This window comes from Poecilia formosa, unplaced genomic scaffold (assembly GCF_000485575.1).
Source record: "Poecilia formosa unplaced genomic scaffold, Poecilia_formosa-5.1.2 Scaffold106, whole genome shotgun sequence".
Lineage (NCBI taxonomy): Eukaryota > Metazoa > Chordata > Actinopteri > Cyprinodontiformes > Poeciliidae > Poecilia > Poecilia formosa.
The window spans coordinates 1,325,786-1,352,726 of record NW_006800045.1 but is presented as its reverse complement, the minus strand read 5'-3'; the positions used below and the strand labels follow the sequence as shown (position 1 = coordinate 1,352,726).

Below are 26,941 nucleotides of genomic sequence, written 5' to 3'. Positions count from 1 at the left end.
TTTTGGACTAATTTCATTTATGTTTTAAATTTTTAGGTCTACATTTTGATCTAGAAAACTCCATAAACTGCTTTTAGTCTTAAATTGGCAGTAATTTAAAAGAAATACCATTCTGCAGTCGGAACAAAGTTCTTTCATAATTCATAAAAACTCAAATGCAGACCTACTGTAAAGTCCTCATAGGTTTCACAGATCTGTGGTTTGTCAGTTTAATAACAGCCTCTTCAGACAGTCACACACTAGTTGTCAGAAACCACACAAGAAAGAAATATATATATCTGAAATAGCAGGTATGAACCATAAATGCGTAAGCTAGCTGTCAGAGCTTATTACATTTATTAATATGTTCCAGTTAGTCTCCCAACAGTTCTCATTTTGACTTATTGAACATGTGTCTGACAGTATTTGTTTATAGAGTCTCTGGGTGTGTAGAAGAGATGGTGGATGTGCAGGAATGAGGTAGCATTGGCCAGAGCTAAAGGAAGGAAGTTCCCATAATCAACCACATTTATAAAATGTGATGTGTCCACCAAAGGTCCCCACTTTGCTCTGTAAACTGGTGACTAGCTTGACAGCCAATCCTTGGGATGAACTGGTGCAAGAGTTCGTTTAGAGCTACTTATTGTCTTTCCACCAAAGCAACGTTAGCTCCTGTACTGAACAAAATGGAAGATTGCTAAAGTGAGTCACTCACCGTTTGCTGCTTCTCCAAATATTTGTTAAAGAATGGGTTTCTCTCAGTAACTTAGTGAAGTCCAGGAGTTTAAGTCAAAATTTCCTTCACTTATAACGTGGGACGAGTGTCTTGTTATAAGTGAAATAATCTGCCAGTAGAACTAATGCTTTTTAAATCAATATTAAGCAAATATTGACTTGCAACAAGCTCCTGTATCTTGTTAGTTTTGTCTTAATTTCAGTGTAATAACATATTTGCAGTGGAGACTACACCCAAAGAGTTTATGGTTTTGTAGTGAAACAGCTTATTTTCTTTTGTATTTTAGTGACAATCACTTTGTTTAGTACAGGCATTTCCATTTTCCTCAGCCTACTATTTTACAAGTTACTATTTTGTATGCAAGTAAATAGAGAACATAGTAAATAATGCATACTATTTTGAACGCATTTAAGGCATTAAATACCTTGTACTAACTGCAAGGTATTTGATGCTTCTGAAGCAGCTTAGCTAATAAAAGTGAAGCTGTATGCAGACTGACTTGCACAGTGACTAAACAGCTTTGGGAGGTTTTGCTACTGATAAGTTATCTGGTGCTTCAGCTGCATCAATGATCCCTAATGAGGGATCTAATGTCTTTAGGGATAACTGCGATGCTTGGTGTTAACAAGCGTCTGGAGAAGTCCACCGTTTTAATGATGGTGTTGCCTCAACCACTCTGTCATTATTACCGCAGCTCTTTGGGAGATTTGTCACTTGACCTTTAACACACTGCGCGTCTCTTTGGGTAACAGAATGAGTCGTGGCGTTGACCTTCTTGGATATTTTTCTGGTAGCTTTTACTGAACAATGTGTGACACTTAATGATGATTTTTGTACTTCTGGTTTGGTTTCATTTTCTTTTTTAGAACTAATCAAAGACTGGTCCACATCCCAAGATGTTGCTTTTTGTAGATGTGTAAATTATTTCAAGTGTTTTCCAAACTCAGGTTCTAGCTCCTTGTATCCAAAACCCACTTTTAAAATATATTTTTAACATCCCTGTTTTTACAATTTTATTCTCATTCCTTCTTTGACTAGTTAAAATTATGGACCCTCACTGAGAAACACATCAGATTTAAGTGTATGTCCTGTAATCACTGTTGTGCTTCCAAATTCAATACTGGTTGCATCAGAGGTGCCATTAATGTTATCGAACTGCTCCACATGCTACTGAAAATTGATCTGCCTTTGTTGATGTTTTTATTGTTAATTGTCTCTGAAACTCGACTGTTGATTTTTGGATAAGGTCACTCTGGTGTAAAACTCTTTTCTGGCATTTTCCCAACCGATTCTCTTTTTTTCCGTTTCTACCTCATCTTAAATTTTCCACCTTCATGTATGTCTTTCTTTTGGGCCCTGCTGTACTTCCCCACTTTTTAAAATAATTTAATTGTCCTCACTGTCATATTTACACTTGCCTCTCCTCTCCACAGCCTCCCCCTCCCCCTGCTCTTTCTCTGTGCAGGGAAGCAAAACGCTGCAGAGCAAATCCCTGCTGAATTCCTACTACTCAGGTACACTCAGACACGTTTTTTGCACATTGACATTTTTTCTAATCTTTGTAGATGCTTAGGCACCAATTTCTGTGTTTATTTGTTGTGTTTTCTAATGCATGTTGGAGGAGGGAGGAGTCTTAAAGATGCTGCTGCTTAATTTTACTTGCCTTTAACTAATCCCACTCATTATGAACTCATTCTGGACTAATTGTAGCTTCCTTTTTAAATTAACTGTTTACAAAGTTGAAATGATTTCATTAAATACAAAAATTTAAAAACTATCTTGAAATGATTGTGTATTTTCACAAAATCTGTACCATTTATGTCCAAGTAGACGTAGAAATACACCCTGCTACCAAACAGTCATATTTCATGTGAAGTATTCACCTTAACTTCTACAAACACTCTTGGGGACCTCTTCTCCAAAGAGTTTTCTTTTCTCCCACTCATCTGAATATAAAACCTTTCTCCAAAAGGCGTTTGGCTTGTACATGTGGGCAGCTGCACATTTCAGCTCAACTTGAATGAGAATGAGCGCTGTTGCATAAATCCTTCTAATGCTGGCAAAGAGAAACTACCAGCTGTAGTTGATCATGAATATTAATTTTGTTCTTGTCAAGCTGAAACACACCAAATAACCTTTTTGCACTTCTTACAAAGACATTCAGTGATTATTATTACAGGTACATTTCAAAAAATGTAAATGTAGGGAAAAGTTGAATACTTTCTGTCACTCTTTTCAGAAGCCTAACATTTCTGGCTTTTGAAATCTGATCTTATGTAATATTCTAATTGTGTGAGTCACTGAACTTTGGGTTTTCATATATCTGCAATCCATATTCCTTAAAACTGTCACTTTGTAATGGATCTGCATATGATTTTCACTAAATGAATGACAAAAATGTTCAACTTTTAAAAAATATTCAAAACGTTTTTATGAGTTTTCTATACATATTTTAGCCTGTATGTGTAATTTACAGAAAACCATGCAATATCTTGGCATTTACATTATATGACAGCAAGTTATTTAAAGCCCAAAAATAATGGCATTGGTTTGTAAATGTTTTAGTAAAAAAGTGTTTCTACTTTTTACCAATTTTAACAAAAAAATGACAATGAACTTTGGATTTATCCAGATCAAACCGTCTCAAAATGTTTTTAAAGCGATTTAAAGATTTGACTGTCGTTGAAATGTTCAAATTGAGTATTTTATCAGCAGATAGATGTGAATAGTGTTTAACATCAGGTATCCATGCTTCCCCTCTGTTTTTTTCCAGTATCCAAAGAGCCTGTTCCAGCTACAACTTCAATAGGTAAGAGAAATAGTTTGTTTTTGAACCATAATTAAAAACCAATCAAAATCAGTGGTAAATTTTTAGCTCTTCATCATCTGTGTTCATTCAAACAACAGTAAGTGCTTCTGTATTTCCTGGTATTTACGGTGATAATCGACCAAACCGGCATGTGAATAACTGACGTCCGAGACTACTTGAAACTAAAACTGATCATAACTGCCTATTTTAATAGTTCAAACACGAAATAGACATTAATATACATTAATACCTGCAGTGGAAACAGAACTACCACAGAACCCAACACCCATGATGATCCTTAATTTCAGTCTTACAGCCAATCAGCACCAGGGATAATAAACGCTCCTTCATTAGCTTCTTTGGAAATGCCAGCCAGCAGGATTACATCTTCCCAAGTTGCATCATCTTTGACATTTTTTAGATGTGCTCAACAAAAACATCCACATACAGGTGATTTTTTTGTAAATAATCCACAGGAAAGTCTGCGAATACCGAGACGTGTGAAGGCGGGGTCCCGCAGTATGTGGCCCCTTTACAATATCATTACTATTCTCTGGTATCTTCTTTCTTTCTGTTCACTTTATCTTGCCTTTCCCTTCTGTTGAACAGATTGATCAATCTCTTGCCAATAGGCTTGGCTCTGGCCTTTGGAAGTGTGTGACATGCTCTGTGTGTTTAGCCAGATTTTTACACAAGAATGCCACTTCACCCAGTTTCACACACAAAAACCAGCAGGAGATATAAAACCTAACCAGTGACTGTCGATTATTTCTACTCTGCCCTTTTCCCATAATGTCTTTTTTCTAAAACTTGATGAAATTCTCTGAAAGTTTGTTTTTTTTTCTCCTCTTTTTGTTTTCCCGTCATGCTGGTCGGGGCAGGTAGCAGGAAGAAAAGTGAAGTGCTTCTTTAGCCTCTAAAAATACTGTTGGTGATGAGCTGAAATATACCGCTCCAGATAGCGGTGACATAAACCAACTTTATGTGTTGTCAATCTGATTAAAACCTACTAGACTAAATGAGCAAAAGGAGGAAAATGGCTCATTAACAACTCTATTTGAGGATCTCATATTTTCAGCTGATTTACTGCTTTATTCCCCACCTGTCTGCAGGTTTCTCTGTCATTTGCTGATGCACATCAGGGTGTGATGAAGCAGAATGCAAAAAGATGCTTGGGTGATTTATGCACTGGCAGAAATTTGGTGCCATACATCTTCATGCAGTGACATTAGGTTTTAATTGAGCCATCTGTTCTCTTTACAATTAGTCTGAAAATCAGGAGACATAAAACAGAGGTTTGATCATCATGGCAACAGAAAAATCAGCTGCTTGCAACAAAAGTGCAAAACAATGGAAGCTGAAGTCAGACTGGAACAAACGCATGCTTTAGCAGGAAAAATACAAAACTACTTCTACTGATGCTTTTTGTCAATAAAATCCTTGACGTCTGATCTGTCAGTGTTTGTTTAGTTCAATAATTATAATCATTATTAGCAAAAATAGAAAACTTATTATCAGAGACAAATGTACCAATATGTCAGCATATCCTGCTACCTTATTGGTAGCTCTCTGGTTCTGGTTCTTGTGCTTTTAGTTAGTTAGTCTTTAAACCGCCAGCGATTTGTAGCCTGGAAAACATAGTAGCACCAGGAAACAACAGGTGAAAATCTGAAAATCAAACTGAAAAATGCGCCGTTTAGAAAAATAAAAAACAATGTTCCTTTCAGGTTGAGTTGTAATGAAGATAAAAGTGAACAAGGTCTGAATTTAAGGTGGCAAGATTGTAATTACAGCAGCAAATAAAACTTCCATTTATTAACATTCTGGTGTTTTTGTGAGTTCATTAATTGTGCCCCATTAATTACTTTCATACTGACGTTCATTATAAAAACGAAGCACACTAAGTTGATATCGTCTCTGGAAATTACCATAAATTACAGAAATAAACAAAACAGCCTGATTTTTTGCCCTTAGCAAAGAAAGGAAATGCTATCCCCATATGCTAATAAAGGATTTAAACATGTAGAAATTAATAATCACAGTTGGTCACCAAGAATCCTTTTTTATCTACACAGAAAGCTTTATTGATCCTTACACATTGTCAATTTAACACTTAACACATTTTTTGTCGAGTCCATTAGGTCCGTCATTTTCTAGCTGGCCTCTAAAACAAGCAGAATTTCCACATCCAATAATTGGATGAAAATGGTTTCGTTTTGAAAGTAGCAGTCCTACCTTTGCGCTCGCTCTGACACCTTTTTAGCTTAGTGAAAATGGATAATAGCAGCAGCAAGCTGAATGGTGCCAGGGCGCGTCGTATGTCGGTGGCTTAACGGGAGAGAAAGTTATTAGGATGATGCTGATGGAGACTAATGGATTGAAGGATCAAAGAGAGGGACAAGCAGCTTAAGTCAATCCACTGTGGCAGGTAGAGAGCCTGGTTAGCTGCTTTTGTTTGTGTGTTTTCTTTTCAGACCAGTTCAATCTTTTGCTTCATTACTTTCTTAGCTTTAAAATAGTTCCTGCCAGTCTTATTTCAGTATGTCAAGAGCCAAATTGTTTCCTGGCTAATAAGGTAACCATAGTTTGTCAGAAATATTACAAAATACAATATTTCACTATAAGGATGGAAACTGTGTTATTCTGAAAATCGTATCACCATATAAGTGTTTCATATCGGTCAATACTGACAATTATTGATTAATTTTTTGTTTTAAATATCTGAAGTACTACCAATTAGACGTATTTGTTCATGTTTTATGCATTGTTTTCACTCAACGCCATTTTGTTTTATTTTTAAATAGGTATGAGCCACAGCAGCAAAACCTTAAACTGCTGCTGCTCAAGGTACTAAGGCTGTTGCTAGGTAACCAAAGAGTGAGTGAGTTGCTAGGTAACCAAAGAGTGAGTGAGTTGCTAGGTAACCAAAGAGTGAGTGAGTTGCTAGGTAACCAAAGAGGATTGGAGTTCGGTAAAAAGATTGAATATTCACCCAGACGTTTAACCTATTGATATTGATCATGTGTGTGTTGCAGTATCTGTTGTTATTGATTCATTGTTCAGCCCTACACACTCAGGTGTGCTGTGCTTATTCTGTGAGTCGGACACTTTGTTGGTTTTTTTCCACAAATAACATGAACTAATAGGTTGTTGGGGACATAGAAAGGTCTTTATCCATTTTGAAAGGAGTGCAAAATGATGTTTTTTTGGTAATTCTTCAAAGTGAAAAGTCAGTGTTGCCCAGCAGCCGTCTGCGAGGCAACAGTTTGTTTCTGGATAATTTTTGAGTGTGCTGCACCCGAAGCACTTTTGTACCAAACCTCTCTGCAGTAGATGGTGCTGGGATGCCACCTGTGCTTAATTTCTACACCCAGCACTTCTTGTTTTGGAAGTAGTTTTTCCACAGCATCACAGAAAAGCAATTATTTTCCCAGTCCAGTTCAGCATAACATTAGGCTGCATGTAAGGTGATTATGGCTAATGGTAGTCATTTTGTTTGGCCGTAATGTGGCACTGCTGGGTAATTGAAGGTGAGTGCAGCAGAGAGAGAGTAATTTTTAACCTTTATGTTCTGAGGCAGGATTGAACCTCTGCGGTTTTTTTCCCAGCTCATCTCGGCTGCTGGCTGACGTTCCAGAGCTCTTTTCTGTGCTCTTCGATCTGTTAGCTGGCTGGTTCACTGTGTCACAATCAGCAGATATGCTGCGGTGCAAACATGTCAAAATGGCCAATCATAAAAATCAATCTAGAAACAAATAATATTGATTATGTAAAATTGGCTAAAACCTCTAACAAGACACTTTCCTAGCAAGATGAGCTATTCCATATAAGAGCAGTTGTTGTGGTTTAACAAGCATTTAAACCAGATTTCTGGGCTCATGAAGGTAAAAAACATTTATTGGTAATATCCTTGGTCTCTATAGGTATATGATTTTAGGTTTTGACCATACTTGCATGTTTGTATGAAAAACCAAACCTGGGTTTATTCTCACTTCATTTATAATACACTGCAGAATTATGACACACTCCACCCCATTAATCCAACATATCTACTGTATTCTGCATGATAATTTGTGCAAAAAAACAAGCAACTTTCTAGCTTAGACCCTGAAATTCCTTTAGTAAAACCCCTAAATCTCCTCATGCTTCCTTAAACTGTATTGTTTGCTCTACATGTTGGGCTAATATGTTTAATCTCCCTGTTGTCGTCCTCAGATCTCCACCTGCACTCCGTTGTTGTTGTTGTTGTTGTTTTTTCAGCCCAGCTGAATTTGTAGTTTCCATTCTTCATGTCTGTCGTTGTTGCTCTGCTAGAAAATGTAATGTCTCATATATCGGAAGGGATTTTTATTCAGACCAGAGAGAATTCATTGACCTGGCTCTCCAGCAGTGAAATGAAGTTGAACTTGACCTCATGCTTCACAGACAGAAAAAGGAGATGCAGAAAGATGAACTTATCATCCAAGGCGCTTTCCACTTTGTTTCTAAATGCTGCTGGCAGAGATTCCTAACTCCAAGCAGCATGAGTGCATCCAGCTCTTAACCTTTAATGTTGAAAGGATTGCAAAGCGTGCTATTTGCATTTTGACCCAGTGCATTTACATAAAAATTCCTTGTACACAGACGTTTCTTTGGGTTTTATTGGGTATTATTGGGTTTCTAAAGCTTCAGGGTAAAAGCTGTGTAAGATGCATCTTGAACTAATTGCTTTGATTGCATGTTCAGCCATTACCATCCACTTGTAATATTTAACATGATTTATATTTCAGTTGCAGTAAATGTTTGACTCCTCAGGATCTAATTGCTGAGGTTCTGGTGACGCGTCCTGTAATTTACGCGAACAGATTAAGATACGTTCCTTACAGAAATCCAGCGGCTGCTATAATTATGTTGTCTTTAGTTTGGTTGGATCTTGTAGTAAACTTGAGTAAAATATGTAATGTAGGTTATCGTGGGTTCCTGTACATTTTCTCCTTTGGCTTAGTGGAAGTGGAGTCTTTTGCAGAGTGTGTGCATAGTGGCCATTGTGATTGAGTGCATCGCTTATTGTTTCCTGGTAAAAATGGCAGCAGGTGTTCTCTCTCTCTGTCTGTGGTTCTGGTTCTTGGGTCTTGGACTACTCCGTTGGTTATTCATTTGCCTCCTCTGTCAGAAGCCAGGCACCAGGCTGATGCACGATTCCTCCAGACCTCGTGTGTAATTCGGTGGAACTCCAGTGCAAACAAATCTGATCAAGAACCATTTCTGCATTCCACATGCCAGGATGAGCACACACACACACATACACAGCTGACAATTCATAATGCACATTTTGCTGTACTGCCGTAGTAGAAATAGGGGTGGAATGTTGTCGAAGAAATTAAGAAACAATAAAGGAACACTAGTCATCCATAACTAAGTCTTAATAAAGTCAGAGGGAAGGAAGTAGGAACTTTATAATACACACACCACTGAGCATGAAGGACTGCATTAACATACACACAGTGACGGCATAAATGACCTTCATACACGTGCACAAACTCCCAGCACACACTTCTAACCCTGTTCACCATTTTCTGCTTCTTGCATAGTCAAACTCACACATTTTCATGCATGATAGTGTTTTGTCACACACAAACCTACATGCACACACGCGCCTCTGGAGGTCAATAAATCCAGCCATTAGCATTGAGATGTTCTCCATCATAGTCACTGTTGTGGAGCTGCTGCTATGAATTCATTTCATGCCTGGCTTACTGCATATTTGACCTTGGTGAGCTTATCATGTGTTTTCAAACACCCTAAACGTCACAATAAGGTCAGCACACCAACATGTCTCAATTTAGGTGAAGAAAAAAACATGCATTTGCAATTCATGAAGCAGACTGCCTAACAAATGATGATGGTCAGCAGGCTGGTGGATGTGAAGGAGTCGTGCAGCTGTTGCATCCTCTCTTACTGGAATCTGACCCACAGCTGTTGTTACATTAGATCTAGCAGGTTGGCAATGCAGCAGAGCTGTGGGGTTGCAACATTCAGATTGAAGATGTAATGAATGTAAGGTTGTGCTTTAAAGGTTTCAGGTGAAGTCTGAAGCCGCACCCTGCAGCTTTCTGCACCGTGAGTTTAGGAGTACCATAAATGATGATGTGTGAAAAAAATGGAGCTCCTCTGGTTTCTCCCAGTGCTCCCAGTGTCAATCATTGTTGTGTAAGCGCTGCTCACACCCCCCCATTACGCTCTGCTGCACTACAACTGGTTCACCACAGATTAAAGAAAAAAGGCTTAAAATGTGTGACTAAGGGAAGGTGATTCTTGAAAATGAATTTTAAAAATCTGTTTGGAAGCAGCAGTCTCACCTCAGGAGGACTGACCTGCTGCTCTGGAAACATAACTTAGAAAAAGTTTAATAATACAGAGAAGCTGAAACTGTGCATATGGGAAAAACACCCAGCATAATTGAGAATCAACTAACACTGCTTTGATCTAAAAGGCCAAAGAGAGGTCATCACAAAAGCATATCCATTTATAAGTAGTTAACTTTAATTTAAAGACATTTCATAAAGCTGTAGACTTCTTCAGGAGTTAAAGCCCTGAGACAAAACAATAAAGCTGCTGTTTTAATGGTTTTATTGAAGCCATTTGGATCCTACAGAGAACAAACCTGCTGACCCAACACTGGACACAAACTCTTGCTTTGGTGCCAAATAAAATGAAAGAAAGTTCAGAAGATTTGAATCAGAGAACTTTTCCCCCAGTGAGCAAGCTGACCTTTTTTAAACTTCCTGCTCTTTCCTCTGCAGTCACACTCTTCCCCCCCTCATGTCTCACTCTCTTCTTGCTCTTGTAATGTTTCTCATAACTACCTCTGACTACTATCATAGCTACCTTTACCACTACTATCATGTCTCACTAACTGCTTCTGTCATTTTTAGATTTATTTTAGACATTTATTACTTTATCACTTCTCTTCTAACAAACCACAATTTTCTGGATTCTCTTGTTTAAGCCAGATTATCCTTAATTTATCACAGGAAACTGGTGTTTCTATTGATTAATTGTAGAAGCTACCTCAGGCCACTAATAAGCCGACAGAAGTTAAGATGGAATTAGCTCCACTAAGGATTCATGGAGTCATGCATTTTCACATCACATCTTTTTCCTTCTTGAGACAAAGACGACGACACACTTTCCATTTATCCAGTCTGTGAGCTGACTGGATGTCAGTCACCATAAGACCTCAGCAGTGAACAGAATCTCATTTTATTTATTAAACACAAACTGGGATTCTGACGCCTCTATTAGAGACTCATGTCTTCTTAGCTGTTTCTCAACTTTGTGTTGGTTTTCTTCCATTTCTGTTTTACTGTAATGTTTATCTGCAGTTCATGTTTTACGTCTCAAAATAAAATGATAATATTCTTGTGTCATTGTGTGAACAGATGGAAGCCAGCCGTCTCTTGCCCAGCCATCCCTGACATTACAGAGTTTTCCTTACGGAGGCTGTGAGTCTGTGGAGCTCTCCTACCAGAGCGGTACGTCAACTGGATCCTTCACCTTAGAAAGTTTCTTGAGACATTTGTTTTCAATCTGGGCTGAACTGAATTCATGTAACAGCACCTCATCCCCACTGGTGCTTTTTGGTGAGAAATGGCAGCCATATTGGAACTGAACTTTGGGTTTCTTGGTGAGCTCAAAGTTTAATGGTCAAAATTCAGGCTTCAGCTGTTATTTTTGTTGCATTTCCAACCAGGAAGTCGTTTTTCAGAGTGTAACCACCATAAATCCACACAAACAATGGAGCTACTTTTACCGGCCTGAATGTTTGTCCACGTTTAATTTGATATGAATTTTAGCTGCTTCTAAGGAACCCTTGACAGGCTGGTTAGGGTCCATTAAAGCCAAAGGAGTTGATCCAAAAGAAACAACTTTGTTTTTCACACTTTGTTCAACGAGTTCTGTCCAGATTATTTTAACAGTTTGTGTGAAAAATGGCTTTGATCCCACAGGTCAGTTCCAGGCGGGCCAGTTCCAGCCAGCTATTCGAGTTGCAGATCTCCTGCAGCACATCACACAGATGAAATGTGGACAAGGATATGGGTTTAAGGAAGAGTATGAGGTAAACACACAGAAACAAACCGCTCACAAAGCAAAGCATGTAGACGAGGTAAAGCAATAATCAGCTTTCCAGTTATGGAATTAGCTTTCCACGTATGGGAAGCTAAATATTGCTGCCAAAAAAAGCTTTTTATGCTTCCTTTAGGTCATATGAATGCAGATATGAGGGAGACGCATCAGGTTAAATGTTTTTAATGTTTTAAGAAGCATTAGCTCACTCTTGGCGTAGTTACACCTCATTAAGGATTGTTTTTGTCTTTTTCTGCCTTTATTCTTCAATGTTGTAACATTTTCCCATGGAACATGCTTCATTATTAAAGGGGAAAATAATGAACATAAACTACAAAAATGTTGTTAGTGAGTTTGAAGAGTGCTAGTTACAGCCAGAAAATCCTACTTCAACTTTCCTCTTTCAAACCCATTAGAAACTGGGACAAAACCCAAAGCTAGCAAAAACGTATCCCCTCGTTTTGAAGCACAAAGATAAATCCATGTTAGAAGTTATGCTTTTTTAATCTGTTAGTTTCATAAAGCTTGAAATACTGATTCTCCACAGACTCGCACTACATTCTCAATTGAACATGTTCTAATCAGTGATGATGCAGTTGCTGAAATAAAACAAATACGGGGGAAACTTTGATGCAGTGAAATCAGAACCTGGTGGGGAATGAAAGGACCAGGTATTCAGAACCTGTCCTGGTTCAGTGGGCTCAGTGGGGACCCACTGTCACTCAAAAAGTCAGAGGGAAACACAGACCAGAACTTAAGCCTTAAAAAAGATGTGCAGGTTTACAATCTGTGACGAATGAATCTGTGTCTCTGCAGTGTCTTTATTTGGCATACGACTCTGTACTTCTGTGTCATTAAAGAAAAGTCTAAAGCAAAAATACAACAGGTCATTTAGAGTTTGGGTGTTTGCAGTGCAAGTTAAAGAGCTTTGAGTCGGTCAGGTGTTTTCACCTGTTCTACCAAATTCCTTTTACTGACAGGGAAAAGTTGATATCAGACTTCACAGCACAGTTTCCACAATAAGCAACACTTTTTATGGGATGTGTTGGTAAGTTTATGGGACTCTGAACACTTTGTTGGATGAAGTGACAAATTAAAACTTAAGACCGAAATGGAGGAAAACAAATGTAGTGAATAAAACATGAATGTTCCCTCAAATGGAGGCTGCTTATGAAAAGCTGAAGTGTACAATGCAAAAATAAAAAGTCTTACTTTTCTTCCTAATGTTTAATCAGAACTCAGTTAGCATTCAATCAATTACTTTAAAATAAAATTTAAAAACAATTTTTGAATCAAGACCTTGGTAATCGGGTTCCTTTATTTATTTATTTTGCAGCATTAAGTGGTTGAGTTGAGTTGATGAAGGCGGCAGCTGCCATGTGAGACAAAGGGGTCATATTTATTATTAATATATGACCATGCTGATACAGAACAAATTAACTGTGAGCTTCATTTTCAGTTTTTCCTTCCTCTTCTTTCAGTGTTATCAACATTAAACTCATTAATTTAATGCACCATTTATTATGGAACCTTTTTCAAATTATTGCATTGTCTTATTTAACTTATTTACTTTTCTTCTTTCCTCTAATTATTATTCTGCTTGGCTATCCCTCCTTCCTCTGTCCTTTAAAATCTATCCTGATTTATTTCTTTGTCTCTGAAGATAAATGTGAGGACAGGCACCAGGAAGGCTCTGTTTTCGTCTCCTTCAGCCTCCCATTCTCAGAAGAATGAATATTTTCTATTACCGACTCTGCATGCGTGTTGAAAATTGTCCCTCCGTGATACTGCGACTTATATTTTCATTTGCTTCCTGTCATTTCGCTTCAAACCCACTGATACGTTTCAGGGGAGAGAAAATGTGATTTATTCTTGAGTGTGTGTGAATCTGTGTGTAACGAGGGGACACACACACACACACGCGCGCGCAGAGGGGAACTTCTTTTTTTATGATTCCACTTGTCTCCAGCAGCAACTGATTTGATCCACATTAGAAGACTTTGGAAGTTTATCTTCTCAACATTTTGTTCAACATACTGTCTGCTCTATTTGCTGGAAATGTACATCCAGGCTTATTTCCTCACATCTAAAGCTCCTGTGTGATGAATTAGCGTCCACCACCACGGCTGCTATGAGCAGCTTTTACTGAGTCTTTTTCAGTGTGAATGTACAGACACTGTGTTGTGAATATTCAGGGATGGAAAGTATGAAAAGAGTATGACATATTCTAAAAATTTGTTTTTTTTCCCAACATTCTCATTTCTAAAGCATAAAAGTCAAAATTTCTGTTTTAGTTTTAATATTTCAAAATATAGTTCATCCAGAAATCCTCTATTGCAATTATAAATGGCCCTAACAGCAACAAAAAGGAGAAATACATTAAAAAAAACACAATACTATAAGGAATTACAGTTGCCCTCTGCCTGGCTGTGATTTAGGCTATTAACTCCAATTTAATTCACAGAAAATCCAACTAGTCCCAATCTTTTTGTAGAGAATATCTAAAATATGCAAAAGAAAATGTAGCTTAAGAAACTGATTCGGAAAATGCTGGCTCTTGATTGGCTGGCGTTTCAAACCAGCCAATCAAGAAACTCCATTCATTCATTCAGAGGGTAAAAAGTTATTTTTCTTACAGAGTGGTGGTAATAAATGGATTAAAGATATTTTATAAGGTTAATTTTTGTTAGGTGGTCTGTGTTATATCAACATTGCACTGGTTGGTCCTTTGAGTTTAGGAACCTTTTTGCACCTAAATGGTCCATCAGTCACTTTAGTATGAATGTTAGAGACAAAGTCAACAAAACAAGGCAATAATATTTCTATGAAAACAGATCGAAAAACGTTTAACTTTTCATCTGTCTTTAAGAGATTCAGGTGGCGCCTGGGTGCTCAGATGTAGAATATAAAGAAAAAAGGGGTTTGAGGCTTTTAGACAACTTTTTTCCTTCTGAACTTTAGGGCAAGAAACAGCAAGTGAACTGATGTGAATAAATGACCATGAGGGGAGAAATGTCCTTGTGCCTCATAAATGTAGCCCACATCTCAGCACAGCAGCAGTGCTTCTCTTATGTATTTATGTATATGGTCACATTTCAGTCCCCAGTGCAGTGGCTGCCTCTGTCTGCTTACACACCCCATATGGCGTCTTTTTGTCCCCGTCTCTGTGTGTGATGTGACCTACTGTGTTGAAACCGATTAACCTCACTAACATTGACAGCAGCCACATTGTCAACATTTTGCTCCCCAGTGGGAGTACACTTCTTCCATTTCAAGTAAAACCCAACTTATTTTTTAAATGTGGCACCTGAAACAAATCAAGCAGCCATTAGGTTATTGCAGTGTGCCATTTGGATGAGCTGCAGCTTCAACATTTTGGTACATTTCTTCTTCTTTTCCTTCTTTTACTGTCTGAATGTTTGGTTCTCTACCTCTTAGAGTTGGAAGACATGTCAAAATATGTGGCTTGATTGGGTATAGTGCTGTGTGACATTTGGTGGAAGGAGATTGCCCATATTTCCATCTCTATATGTAGTTTCTTCATTATTTTGTTTATTTTCAACCCATCAAAAACATGCCTGGAATGTTGTCTTGGTTCGTTCATGCATGTTTGAGAAATCCTTTAATCTCCATGGCAACCATGCAGCTGAAAAACACCCGAGTGGACCTAGCTCCGCTTCCAAGGACGGAGCTCCACCCCAGAGCTGCCTTCCCCTGCGACCGCCCCACTCAGCTCCTAAAGACTAGCCAACAGCAATTAGCAAACACCTGGTGGAACTGCACATCCACTGAGCTTATTCTACGAGCTACTTCTGAGTGCAACACTGGTAAAAACATTGTTAAAGGGTGAATCAAGGACTTCCTGGAGGCAGAGTTTCAGAAAGAGCAGTTTTTAAAGAGACAGAGACCCATGATCAAAGTGTTAAATTACAAAGTAACATTTCTCTTAACTCAAATTTGACATATTTAGTGTTTTTATGACAACTGAAGTGTTTTGCAGGCATATAGATCCATTTTATAGTACAATCAAGTGACCGTTACCTACAGTTGGTTTTATATACAGCATAAAAATGATGTGTATATCAAACATGACTTAAAGGAAATTTGACTTAGCCCAGGTGTTTGCTAAGTGCTGCAGCCACTAGTCTAGTCCAACTTGCTTTCTTATCATTTTTGTACAGCACTTTGGTGCCGTTTTAAACCTGTTTTTAAAGTGCTATATAAATAAATTTGACACCAACACTGGAGGAGCTGAGTGAGGAAGCAGAGAGGGAGGCATTAAAGTGCTGTTGCCTGTTGCAGGAAGCAATTAATCAATTAACCGCATGATAAATTAAAATGAGATTGATCGTTTTCTGTTGCTTACAGAGACAACATAATCCATTTTATTTAGGATTTTGATCATGTTTGTTTTTATTTCCGTTTAATGAATTGCATTTTGTGGCTGCGTTAAAATATCTTCCAGTTCAGCATAAGGTGATGTTTACAACAGTATTTATTGATCTTTGAGAAGGTGAACTGGTATTCTTATGCCATTATCAATTAAATGTTGTCTCAGAACAACAATGTTATTGTGTATTGAAATAATTACAGTTTATAGTCCAGCTAAATGTGTTGTTGTGACAAACCCGGTTAGGTTAAACATTCACATAGTTAAAAACACACACAGACCTTTAACGTTGTTCTGCCTATTTTTGTTTTAGGATAGAAACAAATCTACAGTATTTAACGTTGGACACACAAAACATACAAACTCCAAATTCCATGTGCCAGAATCAATTTTCTGCTTGACTAAGCGATATGTTTAGGTGTCTATTTTTCTGTCTCGTTGCATTTATTGTGTGTGTGTGTGTGCATGTAGGTCAGATCACTGTCTGAAAGTGAAAGCTGTTGTCTGGCCTTCTTAAGCCCTTAATGGACTCAAAACGGGGCTGTTCACTTGTCCCTACTGGGAGATTTTCAGCATATGAGTGACCTGAGAGCGTTGGAGGAGTTGTTCTAAAATAGTTCAGCGTCCATATGGCAGCCTTTGAGAGTTGGGGTTTAGTTGCTCCACAGATGCTTGCAAAGGACGTTTTTGTCATATCCTCTTCCACTCAAAGTGCATTTAACAAAAATAATAAATGCGTATATGATCCAACATACATTGAATGGGGTGTTAGTACAGTAGTTTGTTCACCAAAGTGCATGATGAAGAATGCATAAAGCAGAAACCCACATTAGAGCGGCTCATGCATGTTTTGTCCTTGCTGCGTCTGAAATGCTTGTCACACAGGCCAGGCCTCAGCAGGGAGCGCAGACAATCTGCCTTTTCTCCTCTAACAAAGGAATGAGTAAATATTCTTTCACTGGAGCCCAGGAGGACAATAAATACTAACTTTGTTCTCGTTTTGTACCTTTTTTTCACTGTACAATTTGAAAACACAACATTTTGCCAAGTATTTTGGTTTAGTTTTTAGTGCAAATAACTCAGATAAAACTAACTTTTCAACATGAGCTTGTTTTACATCAATAATTGCTTAACATTGATAAAAATGTACTAGTTCCGCTAGCAGATTATTTTTTTATTACATAGGAAAGATTTCTTGTTATAAGTGAAATATTTACTTATTATTGACCTGAGACAATCTCCTAGAGCTTGTGAAAAAGTTACCTGTAAGTTAGTTTGGTCTTAATTCAAGTGTAATAAGATTTTTGCGATAGGAACTAAACCACAATGCTTGGTAAGATTTTTTTTTCTGCTTACTGCTGTTTGGGTTTTGGCAAAAAGTGAGAGCAGGTTTCCACTGCCCAGGCTGGAAGAGGGAACTGGTGCCGTTTTTTCTTTTTTGTTTTTGTTTTTTGAGTTCACAAACATCCCAGAAGATGCCTGACTTCTCTGAACTACTCCTGATTTACCTCTGAATGAAATGTTTTCATAAGATTAATCAGATTGCCATTGTAGAGAGAGTTTAAGCCCCATTTTGGTGTCACCAGAGTGATGCCTCTTCATACATATTCATGTTGCAGTTTCAACTCACGCCAGCCAGAGTGTTGCTGCATGAGCTCCGGGGTTCCCACCATATGTGCATGCATATTATTGTGTGTTCCTTCTTGGTTTCATGACAGTTTGTGTTTGTGCACACATGAACCCATGCACGTCTACATGTGCCTCTGCAGGCCCTGGCGGAGGGACAGGCAGCACCTTGGGAGACAGCCAAGAAGGACGAGAATCGCAACAAGAACCGCTATGGCAACATCATCGCATGTGAGTACTGCACTGACTTTCGTGAAGACTGTTTTTTTGTTTTTGTCTGTTTTACAGAGAGCCTTAAATGATGTTAAGGTTTGATTGTGTGGTTTAATATGGTTTCTTTATCTCAACAGTTAATTTTGCTCTTTTTACTGTAGCAGAGTTCAAATTATCACAGCTGTTAATTTCCTTTAGTCACTGTTAATAAAGGGACTAACAATTACTTAAAGAAAATAATAACACCTGTAAGTATTACCAAGCTTCCCTTACGTGTGACATCATTTCACAGTGTGGATCTACACACTGTGATCTACAATAGCTGTCTAGTAAAAGTTGCATCTAATCAAGGTCCCAGAGTCTGGAGCGAGAGTGGAAAGGCATTTGAAGTCCAGCGTGACGTTTGCACAGTCAGTGGTGATTTGAGGTGCCATGTCGTCTGCTGGTTCTGGTCCACTGGGTTTTCTGGACTCCTCAGTCAACACAGCCATCTGCCAGGATTTTTAGAACACTGCAAGTTTCCTTCTGCTGACAAGCTTTATGGAGATGCTGGTTTTGTTTTCCAGCAGGACTTTGTACCGACCCACATTGCCAAACGCACTGAAAGCTGGTCCAATGATCATGGTGTTATTTTCAGCTAACTGACCCGACCAGAACCCAAAGAGAATCCATGAGGCATTCTGCAGGGGAATATGAGACAGCATACCCATGACATTCTGAAAATATTATTTTTTGCAATATTCTCATTTTCTAAGACACAGAGATGCTTTGTTATCTTCTAGCCTTTGTGAAGATTTGAGTATTGTAGAGCTCATGTGTTTATTTACTCAATAATTCATTTTCCTAAAAGTCTTTTTGAATTGTTCTTTATTAAAATGCAGTTAATTCATTACAGACCCTGCAAATAAGTCAATTTCTTTTCTAATCGAGTCCCACAACTAATAAAATAGTTATTGGACAAAAATATCTGCCATATCTGGGACGCATGAAGATGCATTATTGGAGATCCTTCCTTCCATGCTCAAATATTTTTATTCATTTATGTATTTATATTCTAAAACAATATACACATCCTGTACAATGTTTTAAATAGTCCCACATTTCTTTTAATCTGAATTTTTCATCATTTTTAAATTTGAATATTCAGAGATAAATTGTGATGTGCGTACAATAACATACATTTCTATTCTATTCTATTATAATCTACAACAATATGAATGTTTCATGTTTGTCTATGCAAGAAAGAATTGAAACTGTTAATTAGAAAAAACTGATTCCCTGGCTTTGCTGCCTACCTTCTGTCTTAATGCACTTTTAAACACCATTGATACTTGGATTTCAAACTTGTGTAAGTCTAATACAGGAAACCTAGTAATAAGGAATTGCTTTCAGTTTGCAGAGGGATTTTCTTTCAATCCTGCCTGATGATCAAAGGCTGCAGCTGCTATTTTATTCACAGAGACTTTTGTCAAAATGAGCCTTCATTTCTGTGCAAAGACGGACTGCAGTAATGATATTCGGAGCGAGGACTGCATGTAAGATTAGTGTGTGTGTGTGTGTGTGTGTGTGTGTGTGTGTGGTTGTTGGTGTGCATTAGCATTTGAATATAACGGTGTGTCCTTTTCCATGCACCAGCGATGTCCGTCTGATTGAACGTTCAGTCGTTGTCTGCTTGTTATCTTGCATAAGGAAACCTCATGTCTCTATTACACTGGAACAACAACGGATTGTTTGATTTAAGTTTTAAAAGGTTTTATGGTTTACTTGTTTGCCAGCATAAGCAGCATGATCCATATGCATAGCATTTTAGGCTTCATATTTTACGGTTAGTGCGTATTAGTGTCCACAGGCCTGGGACTGTGGACATATTTCATTATGAGGGTTTAGATGTCACGGCAAAGACACTGCACTAACCTGAAGGCTTTAATATGAAACTTAGCGCCGGAATGAAATAGCCTGTCAAAGACTTGATAGCCAACAGGAATTATGATAAATTTGCTATTAGTACAAATCCTTTAATTACAAGGGCCTAGTAATGGAAACTGTCCATCTTGCTTGCTGTGATTGTACAAAGGCTAATTTTCTTGAGAAAATGTTTTAAAAGGCCCTGGGGCAAACGAGTTTGTGCCGTGTCTTTATTAGAACATGTAAATGTGGTGAGACAGGAGGGTTGACTGTCTCCAGCTCTCAGAATGGATGCAAGCTTTTTTCCTCGTATGCAAGGCTAAAATCACCTCTCCATGTCTGGTCTTAAGCCGTAAGAGGTAAACTGTCCTGTTTTCACATGAAAAGTGCATCAAAACATTTCTTGCCTAATGAAACGGTGAGTGGGCTCTTTGATTCCACGGTGAGGTTAATCAGAGGAGGCCTGCTCTTGTATGTGCAGGCTGCATCATAAAGTGTTGATGCAAACAGATTTGACTGAAGCTTGAACTGGTCTATGTGATTTATGATCAGAAGCCAATTTCACCATCCATATTTATAGTTAGCTGATTTAAAATTATGCAAAGAGTTTTGTACTGTTGTCTGTTCTTTTAAAGGGGCAGTATTGTGTAAAATATATATATTTTTATTTAGCTTTATTCCATGTTATAATGTTATTCCCTCATCAAAAGCATTTGACTATTTCATGCATGTTTAAGAACTATTTGAATGTCCTGTTTGGGTTTGTGAAACGCTCTGGGGAACTAAGCGCCGCCTCCAAACTGCACCTCCTCCACTCAGCTCCTTCAAACTAGCAGCAGCAGCAGTTAGCAAACACCTAGTGGAAGTGCAATCATTGTATGAACTATTTCTCAGTCCAGTGCTCAGATGTAGGTTTGTAAACACTTAATAGAGGAATGTTGATGTGAGGACGTCAACATGAGGCAGAGTGTCGGAGAGAACAGGAGCTTCTTAAAGAGACAGAGGTCCAATTTCAAGGGATCAAACTTGACTCAAAGTCATGTTTGATAAACAACATTTTTGTAACAGCAGAAGCCGGCATAATTACTTGATTGTTCTATAAAATGATACTATGTGGCTGGAAATACGTGGTAAATTCTGCCCCTCTGAAGGTTTTCATTTTGAGTAAAGACTCTTTAGGATGGGAATGAACACCGACTAACACAGACTTTGACAGAATGAGCTGTGACAGTTTGGTATGAATAGATGCAGTGTTGCATCTCGACTGTTTAGAAACTGCAGAGAAAGGAGACATCTGTTTTGTTTAAATTTATAGTCAAACACCGACTTCATATCCAAGTCAGTGTCAGAAACACCGGCGAACTTGCCCTTGTTCTCATCCTCCTTCGTATTCAAGCCAGTTCTCAGTTCTACTGTATCTATATCTGCTCTGACAAAAACATGGCAACGCAAAATGAAAATATGTTGGTGAATCCACATGCATAACTTTAAGAAGTGTGTAAATGATTGGATTTGAAGTGATGGTGTTACTCAAAGCTGTTTCCATTACTAAAGTGTGCAAAACTTTGTCAATGTTTTGCTAATGTCGAAAAAACACAATTTCTGTGTTTCCATTAAATAAGAAATGCAATTAAAGTGACACGTTAACGAGTCTTTTTTGTGTAATAAACCATTAAAATCATTCCACGTTGTGATCCTCCAACTACTTCCTGTCGTCTTTTTCTTTTAGGTTTGCGCTAGCAGCACCGTCTAGTTGCTGATCATGTGACTCGTGATGTGAAAAACTGTTTTCTTTGTCGTTGATATGATATGGTTAATGGAAACGCAGCTGCAGCTGGTGTAGAATCCAACATTTATGGAAAACAAGGTGACCAGACACAGAAGATGACTTGTTTAGGCTTTAGGCAGCATTAGCAGGATTTAATGCAGTTTGATAGGCGTCATGTTTGGGTTTCTATGACACAGTGTTGGGACTGTGAAACCCCTTGTTCTTTATGTGGGATAGAGAGATGTCACAGTATCCTGACGCTGAAACTAACGGATACATGAAGACTCCTCACAAGGCTTTTAATATTCTAGTTGCTTCCCAGGGAGGTTGGCTGTATTTCCAAGCATAAGAGAATTTCTTGACATCTGGAGCTTTTATCCAGACACAGGCATCAGAGGCTTTTTTAAGACATTATTGTTATTTTTTAACGTCAGTAACATCCAGCCATCTACTAATTTGTGACGAAACATATTGAAGATAAAATTGACCTGTCATTTTCCACTTAAATCTCTTTAGTGGGGACTTTTAAGGAAATTTTGTATGATATTGTAAAAATATCTTAAAACAGTTAGAAAATCTGTCTGTTTCGGGACAAGAAGAGATTCTAGTGATATGTGGTATTGGATAAAGTCTGATGTTGTTGCATCTTGGGTAAATGTGGTCTCCATGTATCCACATCACCTCTAAGCCAGGCAAACGCTGAGTGAGCCCGAGCTGAGAGCTGCAGACGGATCTAAATGTTTGGCCCGGCTCTGTGAGACTTTAAACTCTCAGAATGTGACCCTCCCTCGTTTGGACTGACTGTTCCGTCCGTGTGAGGGTATTTCACATCCTGCCATTTCTCTGCAATGCTTCTTACACACGCTAATGCAAACTTGTGCCACCTCTCGCTCTCCCTCCCTCTGGCTCTCTCTGGAACAGTTTGGAAAGGGCTGATTTGAGTTGAAGTGTTAACACACTCTTCCTCCGGCCATCTGCCAAACACAAACGCTTGATGCCATGTTTGAGATCCCCTCAGCACACTGAATAAATGTTAATCTACCAGCCTCCTGTCCTCCATTCTTTTCTGTCCAACTCCTTTCTCTCCCTCCTCAAACGTTGCTCTTCTTTTCATCTTGTTCCCATTTCTTTTGTTCTTTTCTTCTTTTTGATCTGCTCTTTCTTTTTCCCCTTCTTGTTTTTTTTTATGAAGCTGCTTTGTTACCCTTACATGTCCTGCTTTTATTCATGCCTGACACCTTTTCTTTTCTTCTTTCACTTCTTCCCTCTTTCTGTCCATCTGTTCATGCTCTCCTACTGCCTCTGACAGTTTATGGGTTGAGGCAAAGCGCACTAGTGTTTCCTCGTCTCAGGCATCTGTCTGCCTTGATTTCCTCCTTCTGCTCCTCCTTCCTCTCCTTTTTCTTGGTTCTTTTCCTGCTCTGCTCTTAGTTCTTCAAGCATTCATTCCCATATGCTCATTTATAATTCAACAGAGGCTTTTCTTTGGAAATAAATTACATTTTTTCCTCAATATTTACATATATTTAAAAAAAGAAAAAAAAGTTGAGTGCTTCTGGACTCCTGAGTGTTTTTACTTGCATAAAGTTTTGAGTGAGACTGAGACAAATCTTTGGCTGTGAACGATTTTTGGGAGTTTTGCTTCAGAATCAAAGTGTGTTTAAGAAAAACACTGTAAAGTTAAAACATGAGTGAAATTCTCCAATGAATTTCATATTAGTTGTACTATTGCAATGCTCTACGATTGGTTTAAGCCATAAAAAAAGAGGATGATCCCGGCTGACTTAATTAGCAGACAGTTGGTAATGTTGCTTACATAATTCCCAAAAGAATTATAAAATTTGTAGCTTTGCATTATATTATTTCTCCTTGCCTTGCTTCAGCCATCTTCTGTTTTTTGGACCAGCAGTTAATCTGCAGGTGAGAGGAAGCAGGTAGATGAAGTCCTGGGATGGGATGAGAATTTAGGCTAAAATAGGAAAATGTCTCCCACCAGATGTGAGACGCTGAACTGGAGAACTCCTTCAGAGACGGACTGCAGCATCCGATGTGCACAAAGAAGCGTGACTGTAGATCCTTCCTCGTTTGTTCATATCCCTGTTATTGGCATAGCTTTTCTCATTTTGGACAACAATGTCCATGCACATGTTGTACATCTTTATATTATCCTACTCATTAACTGCCTGCTGGGATATATATTTCCTATGTGTGGAACAATAAAGGATATGTCTTTTCTATCCATCTCAGATCTGAAACTTAATGTTTTTTCATGTCAGCTCTCAGGCTTCAGTTGAAAAATAAAAATCAGCATCTACTGTAACGCTGCTGCTTGTTTTGTCACACATAGCTATAAAAATGTCCTAAAACCTTTAAAATAATCAAAATGAACTTTGGTTTGAGTCAGTTTATCCAGTGGGAAGGAACTGTAGAGTTTACATAGAGGAATATTTCACCATTCCTGTTTGCATGTCTCCTTACTGCTGGGTTTTCCTTGGAGATTGTTGTATGTTTGCCTAACATTTATAATATAACTCTGTTATTTTTATTAAGTGTTCATGGGTCTGAAACATGTTGTTCTATAAAACATGATCAAATTCTCTGGAGCTGTTTATGATGGAATAACATCTCCTCTCTCTCATTCTCCTGTTTGATAGAAATTAATAAAAATTCAGAAACAATCTGTTTAACCTGCACATTTATAATGATCATTGATCGGATCATTGATTTTCTCATTCCTTGGTCTTATATCCATTTCAGCAAACATTGCACAATAAAGCTCAGAAACATCAAACATTTCTGTTATTGAACAGAATATAGTTCCACCAAGCATGCAGTTTGTTTTAATGGCTCAAAGTCGATTGAATGCACTAAACTTTGATTTCCTTGTTTCAAAGGCTCTGCCAACACAACGTCCCTCCCAGTTATGGATATCCATCCTCATATTTATTCCAAAGTAGTTCAGCCACCGCTGTACTTTTTCTCACTCCCAGAAGAGCTGAATGTGTATCCAGAAATAAAAATACACTTGAAGAAACGACTTGGATCAGAACTCAGGCTGATTGAATAGAAAGTATATATAGCTGTCTTTAATTTTACTGTCAAAACTTTATTTTTCTTTCTTCATGTCAGTGGTTCCGTTGTTTCTCTCTGCTTATGTTTTCTATTCATTGTCTGTGAAAAAAAAGCACAGATGAAAGTTCACCAAGCTGCTATAAACTGACACAGGAGGCAAAGAGTTCAAATTATTTTAATTCTGCATAAATATCCCTGACTTTCCAAGCGCTCTGTGATGTTTCTTTATCATGCCATGTTTAGAGAAAAAAAATAACTGCTAAAAAATGCACACAAAGGCTCAGTGTAAAAGTTATTCATTCTACTTTCTGTTACCAGTTTGACTTTTCTCTTCATTCTTTCTCTCGTCTGTCGTTCTCCTGTCATCCACCGTTCCCCAGCTTCTTCACCTCCTCTCTTCTACATACAAACACAAACTTGCTCCTTTTGCTGTTCGCTGATTTCCCAAAGTGTTCTGGTCGGTGACATTCATTAAAGGGTCCGTTTTTGCTAAGCGGCGCCTCTCGGCACGCTCCCAGAGCAGCGCCGCCGTAATCAGATTCCTCTCTTGCATCTTGTTGCTTCTCATTACAGCGAAGGTTACGTGAATCATTGTTTGCTGCAGAAATAAGAGCAAATAAGAGGATGTGTGAAAGTGTCTGTGAATTTAAAAAAAGCATCAGTTTTTTAAACGACTGTTGCTTTGTGTAGATGTGTGCTAATTCTACTTGCAGCCGGAGACGGCGCCTCTTCCTCCTCTTTTCTTTTCCTCTCTGGCTTCAATTCGCAGCACGTCTGCTGAGCTGCTCTGAAGTCCTGATGCCAACATCTTCTCTGAAGTGTTTGACCAAAGAACCACAACAAATATTAGCATCCTGAGCGGACAAACACACACACACACACACACACACACACACACGGTTAGAGAAGTAAGCACACACTCTGCACTCCATATAAACATGAGAGCTCCAGCGAATTGGGACGTCCTATCTGCTGTCCACATGCAAACACACTCAGACTTCTTCCTTTCTCCATATAACCAGCATGGTTAACATTAATAACTTTTAGCAGTTATTAATAAAGACGTTATTCTGTAAGGATGCAAAAGACCTGAGCAGCTTTGTGTAAATCTAGTGGGATCTTTTACAGTGTCCCATTTTCATGCCAATAATAACCGTGGGAATTAATATCCTGCTTAATAACAGCCTCCACTTATCCCAGAGGATTTTCTTCTAGATTTTCTAACTTGGCTCCGGGGGATTTGTCATCGAGACCGCCCACTAATGATGGACATTATGCCCTGGCTCGTAGTTGGCGTTAGTTTATCCCAAAGCTGTTGCATGGATATTAAAGTAGCCTGTTTCATGTTGGTACCAAACTAGAAACACCATTTTTTTGTGTTTGTCTGCGAGAATGAATATGTGACTCTCCCAAGATGTTGTAATACCATAATATTATACATTTGTTTTATCCGTGACAACAGCATTCACAGTGAAATATTTTATTCTTTTCTAAATGATCAACATTTACCCTAACATTAGCTCATTTAGTGGCTAAAAAAGACAAGTTTTCAGGGAGAAAACGGCCGTAATGTAAATGACTGTCGGCTTTAACATGGTTTCTTAGGTTTTCTTAAAAAGTCATCAAATAACAAATATAGTCTCATATGAGACTTTAAAATCTTGAAGTGGGCCAACATTATCCATATTAGGTCGTACGTTTAGTAACATCTGACATCCATAAAGTTATAAACTAATAACATTTTAATCTCACTACATTGTGTTTACACGTCCATGATGTTAAAGGAAAACACACAGACGTTAAACCTTCTCCATGAACCCATTAAAGATGAAGTTTTTCTGCTCCTGAAACTGTCTCCTTGTTAAAATCCAAACATTTATGTTTAGTTTTACTGATTTTATTCAACTGAAATCCCGTTTTTAAGACCCGCTATAAAACTTAAACAAATCTGTAGCTTATGATCCTTGTCAAAAGTATCGGCCGTGTTAGCAGTAATATGCCGACTGCTGCTCCACATCACACGGCCCAGCAGCTTTACTTTAATGTCACATTTTGAACCATTATGCCTCTGATTAGCTCAGTGATCTGTGTTTTCCTGATGACCAATCTGAGCTCTCTATAATAAAGTATTTACATCTAACCATATAAAGTTGTATGTAATTTAATAAAGAGGTGCCCATAATACTGCAGGTTCTTTATTGTAAGAAGTCTACACATTTTCATAATTTACATAATCCGCTATGTAATATGTTTTGGCTACACAGAACCATTATTAAGAAATGTCTTCTACCTTTCTTGTAAATTAACTGTGAAGACAGAAAACTCAGGCCCTTTATG

General features: G+C 38.2%; 1 protein-coding gene across 1 annotated transcript in view; it reads left to right on the top strand.

Moving 5' to 3' along the window:
- Positions 1–26,941, top strand: part of LOC103143275 (receptor-type tyrosine-protein phosphatase T-like) — a 62,530-nt gene that overhangs the window by 4,749 nt on the left and 30,840 nt on the right. Inside the window, exons 2-6 of the mRNA XM_016675117.1 lie at positions 2,149–2,229; positions 3,489–3,524; positions 10,946–11,038; positions 11,513–11,622; positions 17,790–17,877. Of these exons, the coding sequence (XP_016530603.1) occupies positions 2,149–2,229; positions 3,489–3,524; positions 10,946–11,038; positions 11,513–11,622; positions 17,790–17,877 (408 nt within the window). The remainder of the gene's footprint in view (positions 1–2,148; positions 2,230–3,488; positions 3,525–10,945; positions 11,039–11,512; positions 11,623–17,789; positions 17,878–26,941) is intronic.